This window comes from Hypanus sabinus, chromosome 6, assembly GCF_030144855.1.
Source record: "Hypanus sabinus isolate sHypSab1 chromosome 6, sHypSab1.hap1, whole genome shotgun sequence".
In the NCBI taxonomy this organism is placed as follows: Eukaryota; Metazoa; Chordata; class Chondrichthyes; order Myliobatiformes; family Dasyatidae; genus Hypanus; species Hypanus sabinus.
In genome coordinates, this window is record NC_082711.1 from 174,727,620 (window position 1) to 174,741,860 (window position 14,241).

Here is a 14,241-nt window from a genome sequence, read left to right on the forward strand (position 1 = left end):
GCACAGGAAAAAAAAATATGTTCATGCAACTTATTAATGTTTGGAATGGAAGTCCCCCAGGGGCAGCCGGGCGCCCAGCTGAGAAAGGATGGTGCAACCTTCCAACACTGCACCAGCATCAGCTTCCAAATGAATGAAACCAGCCGCAGGGAAGGGGGCAAAAACCCGGAAGCTCCGTCGGAAGTGGCGTCAGTCACGTGCCAATGATGTGGCAAGAAATTTATATTGAAACCTCCGCAGAACAAAATAGTCCTCCCAGGTCTCTTTATTCAGTGAGGGAAAAATAAAATGAAAAGCTGAAAAATGATTTTTAAAAGTTAGATGCAGATGAGTACGGGTGATTTTGGTCCGGCGAAGGGGCGATGTTGAAGGGGAGAGATGGTAGTCTCCCCTTCCCGGTCCTCGAGGCCAGGCTGGCGGCGGTTCACCTCCACGGCGGGGCGGGGCGGGTGTAGCACTCCGCCGCGCTGTTTCCGGTTGGCCGCCATTGCGGGTTGGTCGCTGCGCTGCGGCTTGTCGCCCCGGACGGTTCATAAGCAGACGGAGGGAGCGCCGCTGACGGACAGGTGAGTCGCTGGCGGGCGGCGATCCTCTTGGGGGGATTGGTACAGTTGTTCTGGCCGCGGTGTAACCGGCTGTCAAATTTCTCCCCTCAGGTTCCTCATACCCTCTCTCTCGCTCCGATCTCCCCTCACTCCGTGAGGCGCGACCCGAACGCCGACACCAGCCCCGGGGCCGGGAACTCGACCGCCGACATGGCGCAGATTCTGCCCATCCGCTTCCAGGAGCACCTGCAGGTGAGGTCAGGTCAGGCCGGGCCGGGCTAGGCCAGGCCGGGCCAGCTGCGCCCTCGGGCTCGCCGGGGCCCGCGTTCGGATCTCAGCCCAACCCCTCTGGGAGGGGAGGGTGGGGTAGTGGAGAGTGTCAAGCGGGAGCCGCTATCCCCGGCACCCGCCTTCCTCTGTAGCTCGGGTCTTCAGTTTTAATCCAACTCTCCGGGGCCGGTTAAACCTTGAACTGCAGCCGGGGGCCCAATGTCAGCCGCTGGAGGAAATGTTTAACATTTCAGCCCTTGGGTTGTACTTCCTCCCCCTCCGGCTCTGTGCCGACGAAGCAGAGGGTCTAGTGGTCGGAGAAGGGCTCTCGCCGGCAGGGCTCCACTATGCCGACTGCTGCTGCCTTTTTTAATAAGAATTCTCGCCCACTTGAAACGTTTAGCAGCTTGACACTTACGGGTGTTTCACACTGAAACCGAGAGATTTCTCAAACTTTAATTGTCTCCATCAGTTTGAAGTTAGGAGTCACTACAGATGAATTATAAACGGGCTGATCGCTGTATGTATTGAGCTGCTGACATCTCGTGTTAATTTGATGTCATGACTTTGGTTTTTTTTGGAGGGCTAAAAAAGATTGTAAAGTGTCGCTGTTTTCGTACTCCCTTTATCTATACGTTTTTAATTAAAGAGGAACAAGCTGAAGTGTAGGTGGACTGTGGTGTTTGAAGAATAAATACTTTGACTTGCTTGGCAAATCGGAATTGGAGGGAGGAATTAGTCATGTGACCTTTAGAACTCGTTCCGCCATTCATTCATCTTGTCTGACTGACCTTCTACCTCGGGTGGTTTCCTGCTCTCGTACACTAATATGCCGGGATCTATCGATTTAGTTTTCAGCTCTCACTAAGTAGGGGGACTAATTCTTAAACTTCCCATCTTCTAAGGTGAAGGAATTCCATCTATTCTGCCTTCTCCTGGCGACACATTCAGCCAGGTGACACATCCTGCATCGTGCCATTCAGCTGAGATTCAAATTTTAATAAGATCAAATTTCAGTGAGATCATTTCCCCACTTTCAACCCTGGGCCAGTTTCGTTTGCTTTCTCCTCATTGGCATACCTGCACATTCTTGAGCCAAACTTTTAGACTTAGTGCCAATTGTCTTTCAAGACCACAACTCTATACAGTACTCCTGTGTAGTCTTGTAAATGCAGCAAGATGTATTTAACAAACTCCTGTGTATTTAAGGTAAATGTGTAATTTTCCTCTGTAGCTTCCCTGCATGTTAATTTTCAATGATTTGTGTACAAGTATATCTAGGTCCCTTTCAACATCAGTTTGTTAAAACTTTTCAAGGTACTAACTTAATAGTAAGAAATACAGTATTCTGTTAGGGTAAACTAATTCTTAAACTGCTGATAGAATAATGATCTTCCCTGCAGTATGGTTGCAAATGCTAGTTTCAGCTTTTCAGCATGTAATGAAGGGATTGCTCATCTTTAATTGCCTGATAAACGTGTTATTTTTAGACTAAGTGAAATTCAGGGCATTGTTTACTTTGTGGTAGTAGTTGAGTTGTGTTAGGGGTTGACATTGAATTTGTCTTGAAGTGAAGTTCAATTGATTGCTGTTAAGTAGGTGGTGGTGTGGTTTCTCATTTTGAGAACTGGGTAATGATCTATTTGGGGGCTGGGGGGAGTTGTGTTGGGTGTTACAGCAAAACTCCAACCTAACACAAGTGCCAGCTTGTACACTGTCCAGATTATTACATGTTTGTTCACTTAACATCCAAAACAGAGATTCTGCAGATGCTGGAAACCCAGAGAAACAGACAAATTGCTGGAGAAGTAAGAAATATCCCTTTCCTGGTGAATAGTCTTGGCCTGAAACGTCAACTATTTATTGCTCTCCAAAGATGCTACTTGAACCACTGAGTTCCCCTGGCATTTTGTATGTTAACATCCAAACAGCTTTAATTTCTTGATAGATGTTAAGCTGTGTTCCCAGTGAGCAGGTTAAAATTAAAGTGAACGTGGCCTTGGTGAGTGTAAAGGGTGGGGGAAAAGTTGCTGCTGAGCCAGATGTCATAGATAATGGATTATCGGAGTTCTGCTATCCTATGGAACAGAAATACTGCACTGAAGTGTGGTGGCCTTCCCCCAAAAATCCTGATGTCAGGTGTATATTTCCAATACTTAAATTGCAAGCATTCTTTGAAAATGACTAGTCAGATTTAAATTCCCTGTCAGACTTCACAAATGAACCTGACTTCCTGTCTATGCTATGACGTTTTATGTCATGTTAATTAGAGGCATAAGCAACCCTAAACTCACCTCATTGATTGCACTGTTTGGAAGGAACCCTTTAACAAACCCAGTTTACCATTGGACCGTCCCTACCCACATGGGTGGAAAGAGGGCTGTGTGAGAGAGAAGGGTTAGATTGATCTTGGACACGTGAGATACTGTAGATGTCGGAAAGTCAGAGTAACGTAGACATGCACGTATGCTGGAGGAACTCAGCAGGTCGGGCAGTATCTATGGAGGGAAATAAAGAGCTGACATTTTGGGCCAGGACTGCCTGACCTGCTGTTTCTCCTGCATTTTGTGTGCTCTTGAATGACCTTGGCACGCCGTAATGGGCCAAAGAGCTGTTACTGTGTTCTGTGTACCCCAGGTGGGTGATCATGTCCTGTGTTCCCACTTATTTGTGTTGTTTCTTTATAATGGTCTCCAATTTTAAAATTAGTAAAGGTCTTGCAATTGAATCAAGGCTTGACCTGGTGAGTTCTTAGGGCAGATGGCAACATCAGCCATGGTTGGCAGCTGAATGAAAACTGATCTCAAACTTCCGCTGCCTTCTGGCTGTACCCATTCATGGGCATGTCAGGGGTAAACCCTGAGGAGCTGCAGTTCCTGAGGCAGTCCAACGTTAAGTTTAATGATGATGCCCAACTCCTGCGACACAGCTGGTGCCAAACTGTTGGTCTCTGCCCTTTGGATTCATCAGCTGTGTGGAGATGGAGGCTGGGGCACAGGCAGTAGTGTGTTCTCCATATCATACTAGGTTTTGTGATGTATGTTCATTCTGGATTGAAATCACAATAAACCTATTCATCTTGCCTGCTGGGATGTACAATCTCCTCACTGGCATCTTGTAGGATGGTAGCTGTGCGGTATTGATTGATCATTACTGCATGCAGTAAATTGATATCTTTTGGTATTATTATAGCTCCAAGGCAGTTATGCACATCTCCTTTCTGTTAAATAATAAAAACCAAGCTTCCAGATTCCTGACCTGGCTATCAAAGTTTGGGATGTTTAAAAACTGTCTTGTATGATCTTCTGCTTCTCTCCCATCCTTGTGGTTATTACCTGTTTTTGTCTAGCTGAAGTGGAAAGGGTCTTTAAAGAGACTTCTGGACAGGTATTTGGAGCTCAGAAAAATAAGGGGGCTATGGGTAACCCTAGATAATTTCTAAGGTAGGGACATGTTCGGCACAGCATTGTGGGCTGAAAGGCCTGTATTGTGCTGTAGGTTTTCTATGTTTCTGTTATTAACCTACCAGTTTGTAGACCCTTTTCCTGTGTCATTTGTATTTGTACACCAACTTTTCACTCACAAAAGATGGACAAGCATATTACCACAATTTGGAGTTTTTGTGTGTACTTTAATTTACACAAGTCATCAGATCCTAATTCTCTGGTTATGAAACTTCAAGTTTCTGAACTTTTTCACTATAAGGAATGGTATTACTGGGACTTTCTGTGTTTGCCTTCAAGAAGTTTATCTATTTGTGGCTGTAACAGACTTAAAATTTGCAAATTTGAATTGTGACCAAACTGCTGTTTTGAGTAATCTTTAGATTTATTTAATATTGTATTGATCCCAAGATTTTTAATCTAAGCTTCACTAAATTTCTTAAAACCAAGACTTAACAAGGCCTGACTGTTTTGCCAACATGTTTGTCTAGCAGGTGCCATCAACCGAACTGGATACTATTTATAAGATTAACATTATCAAAATGTAACCACATTTTCTCCAGCTCGGTGGATTTGGTTTACTACCCTGTAACAAAGTTGCGTGGTTGGTAGGTTAATTGGCTACTGTTGGTTATTGGTTGGTGGGGTGCAGATGTGTCTCTATCAAAGGAGGTGTAAGGTGCTCCTTCCCTCTATTCCTCTTTTAGCCCGCAGGTCACTCTTGGGAAAAGTGTGGCACCTGCTAACTCCCCCCCCCCCCCCCCCCCACACCCGGGGATCAGGGTCACGGGAAGTCATGGGAGCAGGTGGTGAATGGTGGTTTGAGCAGTTGATGCAAATCACAAGCCCTGGTTATGTGACCACTGATCCTAGGCAGACAGACAATCTCTGAAGAATATTGATAATGGCTGGGGTCACCTGTCCTGTAAAGACACTGCCCAGAAGTGTCAAACCACTTCTGCAGATAAATTTTGCCACGAGCAATCATGGTCATGGAAAGCCCATATCAACAACATGGCACATAATGAATGAACAAAGTACTTACAGCTGGGTAATTGAGTTGAACTTGTAGATGTTAATAGGGAAATGGCTAGGGGAATAGACTGCTTAAGAGCATTGATAAACTTAATGGACTGAATGTCAAATGAAATCTAACGCCAGATCACAGCCATAGACTGCTTTTGGCTCTAACTGTTCAAATTTGACTAAAATAACTTGCTCGCTTTTTCAGCCCACAAAATGCTGGAGGAATTCAGCAGGTCAGGCAGAGCAATTGACATTCAAAGTTTTGGTCTGAGACCATTCATCAGGACCTCTACATAGATGCTGCCTGACCAGCTGAGTTCCTCTGGCATTTTGTGTGTCAGGCTTACTATTTAATAGTTTTTGTGTAATTGTAAGACACTATTCAAATCTGTTTAAATTGATAACTAATGAAGTGTGTGCTTAATTTGTACCTTCAGATATTCTTTAACTGGCTTTCTGAATGCTCATGTTAGTCCAATGCAGGGGTTCCCAACCTGGGTCCACGGACCCCTCAGTTAATGGTAGGGGTCTGTGGCATTAAAAAGGTTGGAAGCCTCTGTTCTAATCTATCAAATGACTCACCATCCTGTCATTGAACATGCTCAGTTGTATTGAATCATCATGTTGTATTTACTTTCATAATTGCAAGTGAATGTAATATTCCTGCAGCAAATTGTTAGAACAGAATTAAATTGTAACAACTTCATGTATGTGGGTGGCGTAAGAACATTTGCAAGGAGTAGCAATTGTTGCCTTTGGTTGACAGCTACATATTGGTTGCTGTTCCTTCAGAGCCAAATATTGAAAAAAGCCAGCTTTTGGGTCAAAAGAATTCTCTACCCTTAGCTACTGGTTTCATAACTTCAATTTGCTGATACTGCTAGAACTGAGATTGCCAGTAAACCTTGGGGTAGATACTCTTGCGATTGCTGTTTAAATTGGTCTGCCTGACTGACTAATTTTCTATCTTTTTAGGTTGACCCTCAGTACAATGAGGCAAATTCAGTCATTTTGCTTAGTCCCCACCCAAATTTCAGTATTTCTGGAACCCGTTGATGGTGGGTTGGGAAGGCACTGTCATGTGTGGGTGCAACAGTTCATAGTTATCTTGCAGGCCTTGTCACAGCCCACAAAAGGAAAACTGCCCAAAGACCTACTTTCCCTGAGTCATCATGTGACCTCAAAAGCTGCTGGGATCTTTATGCAACCTTTCCAGTTTTGTTTTTACCACTTTCCTGCTGGTGCTTCCTGGCCCAGTTCATTGTTTCCTAGATGACAGGACATCATAATTGGATATTATGGGGAAATTGATATTTTTGGAAACGTTAGCCCTTGGTTGTTAAGGTCCCTCTAGGTTCAATTGCATCTTAATGAATTTTTGGCTCTAAATTGCATTATCACTTTAAACTTGATGGAGGATTGTGGAGACTGATCTGTACAGCCCTCTAAATTATGGCTTTTTTCCTTTTGAATGCAGAGTCATTTGTAGTTGGACTGCTACTTGCTCTGGGTAGATAACTACTACTTGGCAGCCATACATCTGTGTGACTTGATTAAATGGATTCCCCGTCTTGGTTTTTTTTGGGAGTATTTTAGTAATATGTGCATGGAATTTGAGCTAATTAATTTTACTAACATTCTGAGGGTGGAGGATCAAACTGCAGACTAATTAATCACCACTTATTATGCCTTGTTTTGAATTTTTAGTTGCCTCAAACACGCCATGCCTTATTACTACCTAAAACCTGGCCACTTTTCAAACCCACCACTTCCCACTTTCAGTTGAAAGTCCTCAATTTGACTTATTTTTAAGTTAAAAATGCAATATTAAAGTTTGCATCTGTAGCTTTAATTCATAAGCCATTGTTGTTTTTATGACTGGCTCTTTATATTGGTAGTGAACATTAGTATTTTAACTTAATGCCAGTTTCCTAGGCAGCTGGTAACTTGGAAATCAGACCATGGTGTTCACAGAATTGGAATAAACTCGTTTCTTCACCAACAAAAGACACATCTGCAGCGGCTTTATACTTGTGCAGGGTCATCACTGAGTATCAGCTGCCTGCATGTAGATTATATTTTCAGATCCCCTTTGCAGCATTGCATGTGTTGGACTAACAGGACTTTTTTTTTGCTTCTAGCTCTAAATTTCAAGGCTTGTTGCATTTGACCACCATGGTATGCATTAATCATTAACAATATGGACAATATTAACAAATGCCAAAGAATGAAACTAGCTAGTCCCTGCACATATTTGTAGGATCTATTGAGACCTGATGTACCAGCACACTTGCTATAGAATATTAGATGGGCTTTGTAACTTGTATACAAATCAGTGTTGTGAGCTTGCACCCTGGTACAATGGCTGAGCTGTTGTATTTACTTTTTATGTAAAGGGATTGTTGTGCTAGGGCTACTGAAGACCTATTCCATTTCCGGGTATGCAAAATGAAATGGTCACCTCCATAATTCAATTTGAGTCACTTCAATTTTGGTAAAGACGTTTGAGGGAATCTGACACAGAGCATACAAGAGATTATGGTCTAGTAATATTTTGTATCTTGGATTAATGACTTGTAGATTCTACATTTAAATAGTATAAATAGGAGGTGAAATAATACCAGTTTTGGTCTCTGGGCTAACTTGGCCATAAGATGGTTCATGGACGCCCAAGTGCTTGAAGTAACTCGGCTAAATTAAAATCTCTGATGCTTGACAAGATGTGCCCTTTGGCAGGCTTGCTTGCTGGGTTGAGTAGAATCTAATTGTACTTGAGATGTTGCCCGCCAGGTGAGGGAAAGCAGTGATAGTGATTGGAGTATCAAATGTTGGATTGTTCCACACCAGATTTGACGTGTCCTGTCTGAAGCAAGATGGAGTTCCAGCACCATCTCATGATTTGTTTTCAGAATGACTGAAGCAGATTTCTTGTCTCATCGAGATGTGGGGGAGGGGTGGAAGGGAAGACTGTTTGCAAAAGATCCTGGCTCATCTACATTCTACATTGGAGTAGCCATCTTTGGCTCTGAAAAGCTTTTGCTGCCACTCTCTGCATTCAGCTGCTCTTCCACAGGATGTAAATTATGTGGGTTGCTATATTTCATGAAACATTTAAACAAGGCATGGCTGTGCAGAAGATGGGTGAGGTGGTATGTATTTAAACATAACTATTGTCGCAGACGGCTCTAGGGGCTAAGTAATTCACAAAATGCCACTACATTGGTCAGAGGGTAAAAAGTGCCACTACATTGGACCAGTTAAAAGCAGAGGTTGATAGATTCTTGATTAGTAAGTACACTGAAGGTTATGGGGAGAAGGCAGGAGAATAGGGTTGAGGGGAAAATCAGCCATGAGTGAATGGTAGAGCTGACTTGATGGGCCAAATGGCCTAAATTTGCTTCTATGTCTTGAGGTCTAACCCTGAACCTAATTTTATCTGTAAGTGGCTTTTCAAACTGGGCATAATTGACAAAGTTGGTATTTTGTGAATGTTGCCCTCTGACCAATGTAGCATTTGTGATTTAAAACTGCATGACTTTCTGAGTAACATGAAAAGGTTGTAACCCCCACAGTATTACAAACCTAAGGTTGAGGAGACAAGAACAGCAGGTTACTTGGTGTGAAGACGAATAATTTGAATGGTTTAACAACAAATCTGTAGTTTTGTAGTTCCTGTTGGTCTAAATTGGAATTCCATGATATTTTGAACACTCTTCTGAAAGAAGTGCAGACTTCTGTGTAATGTCGAGTGACTTAAATTCTATCACCAGCCAACTCCGCGTAATCCTCTTTCTGGATTTAGAAGCATCCAGTCATCGGCTTGTCAGTTACCACTGGATGGTATCCCAGATTATATTTTGCAGTTGGTCTGATAATTGGAAAGGAGGCCAAGAGCTGCATGTGCATTTGATTCTTTATTGTTATTGGATGATCTTTTGTCCATGTCTTAATATATAGAATGTCTACAGGAGCTAGATTACATCTGCAAGTTCACTGTACGGTAAATTGGCTCCAGTGTGTAGTGTCATGGTTTTCTTGGTTTATCAGCCCATGCCTCCAGCTTTGGTTAGATTGCTGCAACTTATGCATTCCACTGGAAATCCTGATTTTTTTTTCTCTTCTTGCCACTGTCAATATGGGTGTTTTGCTATTGGCCGGATTGCTGTCACCCTGACAAAACTAACAGAAATAATTTCAAAACAGTATTGTGCCTACTGTATTATTGGGAGTTATCCTACAGCAGGCTGGAGCCATTGTTTCTTATGTATAGTGATAGAGTTTTTGTCCATTTCCCATGGAACCAAGTTGGCAAATTGCTATATTATCAGTAATTGAAATGATAATGTTTTACAATAGAAATGTGAAACATTTTTGAAATGCTACTTTTTAAATAGGGTTGTATGATAAAATTGAAATATGTATTTGTGTCTTTTGGACCAGTGTTTGATTCTAGTCATCTTTGGGTAAAGGATAGTGTTCACTTCAATAATATGCAGTTAATGTTTTAAATATATTTTGAGCATTCCCAGAACTACCTGCTTGTATTGAATTTCAGTTTTGTAAAATAGTATTTGTTTGTGCTGTCCAGTGGAAATGACCTGTTAATCCATTGTTTCTAGTATTGGGCTATGAATTTGCAGAAACTCTGGGTTCTGAGATTTGAGAATGTGGAGCTGAACTGATGGTGCCTGTGGGTCTTCTGAATCTGGCTTCTTCAGTGAACTGGTGACAAGTTGGAGTCCCGACTTTTCTCCCCTCTGCCTTAACAGAGGACCGTCCGCATGTTAAACGTGTTTTTTGCTGGCGTTGAATTTGTGTACCTTGTTGAGCACAAGTTCTTTCTTGCAAAAAAAAATGTCAGCTGTTACTCCTCTCCATAGATGCTGCCTGTCTTGCTGAATTACTCCAGCGCTTTGTTACTCATGAATGGATCTGCACCTTGTGGTATTAAAGGATTGGATCTATTGAATGCTTATGGCCCTGCTGGTATTTACTTGAATGTTGTAGTGCTGGGTGGAGGCTTGGCAAATTTGGCAAGGTTTAGAAACCCGATGAAGGGTCACGAGCTGAACATTGACTTTTTATTCCTCTCTTTAGCTGCTGACTGACCTGCTGAGTTCCTCCAGCACTTTGTGTCACTCAAGGTTTAGAACTTTATGTCTGGAGCTAGTAAAGGCTTCTGTGGAAGGAGTAACTCTGCAGATTTGTATCTGTAGTATGATTATCCTGGCTTTAAATGTTAAGACACTTTTACACTGGGAAATTAACTTAAAATTTTTAGCAATCTATGTAATTTTCATCTGGGTTTAGTTTCTGCATTATCTATGTAGTGCACTATGCTGACCAACTGTAGTCCCAAGCAGCAGTATCTTGTACCAGTAACTTAAGCCTCTTCACAGTAAAGGTGGTATGTATTTGGAATGAGGTGCCAGAAATGATGATTGAGATGGGCACATTGGCAATATTTAAAATCCATCTAGCTAAGTACTTGGATAGGAGAAATTTGGATAGCAATGGGTCAAATGTGGGCAGGTTGGAATAGCTTTGAGCCAGTTTTGGCATGTAAGAAGGGCCTGTTTCCATGACATATGACTGACCCAAGATGTGGTGGTAGAGGCAGATTTTTTAGGGACTTAAGAAACTCTGGGATAATCATAAGGCCGATTAGGAAGAAATGGAGAGCTATGAGGGAGGAAAAAGTTGGATTTGTATTAAGGTAGGTTAAAAGGTCAGCACAGCATGGGCTGAAGGGTCTGTACTGCTCTGTAATGTTCTCTCTATGTTGATGTTCTGTAGGATGTACACTTGGTGACCACTTTATTGAGGACTCCTGATTGTTGATGCAAATATCTCATCTGCCAGTTGGTATGTAAAAGTGTGCAGCATGGTTAAGAGGTTCAGTTCGGACTGAACATCTGAACGGGGAAGAAATGTGATCTAAGTGACTTTGACCATGTTGGCGCCAGACTAGGTGGTTTGAGTATCTCAAACTACTGATCTCCTGTGATTTTTCTCACACCTGTTGTATAGAGAATTATGCAACAAACAAACATCCATTGCATGACAGTTTGGGTGAAAAGCCTTTAGTGAGAGAGGTCAGAGAGAATGTCCAGATTAGACCCAGCTGACGGGAAGGTGACAGTAACTCAGATAATGGTGCATTACAAGTGGTGCAGAAGAGCATCACTGAATGTACAACACGTTGAACCTTAATGGATGGACCACAGCAGCGGAAGACCACAAGCATACAGAAATGTACTCGGTGGCCAGTTTATTAGGTACGGCTTGGTGAGATACTTTCGCCTGAAATTTAGAAATTAATTTTAATAAATTAGTAACAAATAGTAGAGAAAAGATATGTTGCTGAACTAGCAGGGTCAGTTTGTAACATTAAACTCCATATGGTCATAGTAATATTTGTTTTAAAATGTGATTTTTTTTTCTTCTTTTAGCATAGTAGTTTTTCTCATTGATCTGCCAATTGAGGTTCATATTGCCTTGCAGTGGCTGATTTTGTTTCATCTGTTCTGTAGGGAACATGTTTAAGGTAACTGTTGAAAGGTTGAACAAGTTAGGTCTCTATTCATTGGAGCGTAGAAGGTTGAGGGGGGATTTGATCGAGGTATTTAAAATTTTGAGAGGGTTAGAGTTGACATGAATAGGCTGTTTCCATTGAGAGTAGGGGAGATTCAAACGAGAGGACATGATTTGAGAGTCAGGGGGCAGAAGTTTAAGGGAAACACGAGGGGGTATTTCTTTACTCAGAGAGTGATAGCTATGTGGAATGAGCTTCCTGTAGAAGTAGTAGAGGCCAGTTCAGTTGTGTCATTTAAGGTAAAATTGGATAGGTATATGGACAGGAAAGGAGTGGAGGGCTATGGGCTGAGTGCGGGTAGGTGGGACTAGGTGAGATTAAGAGTTCGGCACGGACTAGGAGGGCCGAGATGGCCTGTTTCCGTGCTGTGATTGTTATATGGTTTATATGTTGTTGATCAACTAATTCAAATTGTTACAAGTGCACAAATAGTAATTTAGCTGAACAATTTCCCTATTGTCCTTCCTGATTAAATATTGTGGCATTATGACTTGAGTGTGGGTTTAGTTTGTACTTAGTTAGTTGGATCAGCACTTGGAAAATTAAGTTGCCATTGATATTAATGACCTACCTGGCTCAATGCTGCAGTTATTTTCAGCAATAATTGTGGGGGGGGGGGGGGGGAGAAGATTTAGACAACGGCCTTTGAGTCAGCTTCTATTGAGCTGTATCTGTGCCGAGATCTCAGCTTGTACAATGTGAGAACTTCTGGGGGGTGGGGGTGGAATATGAGGTTATTTACCCATGAACCATACCTTTTGGCTTTTGAGATGCTAATATTTGGGGTGCAAAATAATTGATTTGGGAGGGGAGCCATTTAAAATTTAAGTCTTTTAAAGTGCAGTCAAACTATATTGACACTAGACTATCCTGTTGTAACAAAGTGCAACAAAAGGTAGTGATGTCTTGGGCCTTGACCTGCCTTGTCGATAGCATATATAACTTTACGAAAGGAGTTGCAGCATTGAAGTGGGCCCCTTCAGTTCAGTTTGTGTTAATCATAAACCATCCACTTGTTCTACGCATAATCCTCAGTAACTTCCGCCACCTCCTACATGATCCCACCACCAACCACATCTTCCCCTCTTTTCCCCCCCCCCGCCCCACTCTCGGCTTTCCGCAGGGTTTGCTCCCTACGCGACTCCCTTGTCCATTCATCACCCCCATCCCTCCCCACCGACCTCCCTCCGGGCACTCATCCCTGCAAACGGAAGAAGTGCTACACCTGCCCCCACACTTCTTCCCTCACCACCATCCCAGGCCCCCGACAGTCCTTTCAGGTGAGGCACCACTTCACCTGCGAGTCAGCTGGGGTGATATACTGTATCCGGTGCTCCCGATGTGGCCATTTATACATTGGGGAGACCGTTTCACCGAATATCGGAATATCGGCGCTCGGTCCTCCAGCAGTGGCGGGATCTCCCTGTGGCCACACACTTCAATTCCACAGACCACTCCCAGTCCGACATGTCTGTCCGTGGCCTCCTCTACCGTCAAGATGAAGCCACACGCAGGTTGATGGAGCAATACCTTACCTCCCGCTTAGGTAGCCTCCTACCTGCCAGCATGAACATCCAACTCACTGACCTCCATTGATACCCCTGCCCCCCATCCCTATTTTATTTTAGTCTGGTTCTCTTTCTCCCTCTTCTCCCCCCCCCACTATAATCTCTCCCCCCCAGCCCTACTTTTATTTTCCATAATTCTCCACCTTCCCCTAGCCCATTTCCCTCCAGCCTATCTCTTCCCAGCTCTCTACTTTATCCCTCCCCCCACTTCTTATCCCCCCTCGACCATCCCATGTAACTTCACTCCTGATGAAGGGTTTCGGCCCGAAACTTCGTTATTACTTCCTCCCATAGATGCTATCTGGCCTGCTGAGTTCTGCCAGCATTTTGTGTTTTTTATTTATTTCCAGCATCTGCAGATACACTCGTGTTCCACTTGTTCTACTCCTGTTTCTGCAAGACATTACATAAATATTCAAGCCCCAGCTGTAACTGGTACAATTGCTTTGTCTAGTAGATTTCAAATGCACAATCTGCATGGATAATGAGGAGATATCGGAGCTACTTCCTTTACTGAACCTTGAGTCAGTAGTTCCTGTCCTGTAGATACAAACTCTGATCATGAGATTTTGCTGTTTTAATGTATGTGTTCAAACCTAAATCTTGCTAGGTTGTAAGAACTAAAATTGAGAACAAAGCAGTTACACTTGGATCTTGGTTCCTGTTATGAATGCTGGATGCAGCAGTTTTACATCCTGGAATTTAGTATGCATTCTTTCCACTGGAATAGGTTCCAGGAAAATAGAAAAATATTTTTCTAGAACTTTGTGCTTTCAGTAAATTTATTTCTTTAA

At 42.8% G+C, this 14,241-nt stretch overlaps 1 protein-coding gene across 1 annotated transcript in view; it reads left to right on the forward strand.

Moving 5' to 3' along the window:
- The first annotated feature begins 429 nt into the window (after positions 1–429).
- Positions 430–14,241, forward strand: part of cltcb (clathrin, heavy chain b (Hc)) — an 82,939-nt gene continuing 69,127 nt past the window's right edge. The window contains exons 1-2 of the mRNA XM_059973623.1: positions 430–566; positions 657–797. Coding sequence (XP_059829606.1) covers positions 756–797 — 42 coding nt within the window. The 5' untranslated portion in view covers positions 430–566; positions 657–755. The remainder of the gene's footprint in view (positions 567–656; positions 798–14,241) is intronic.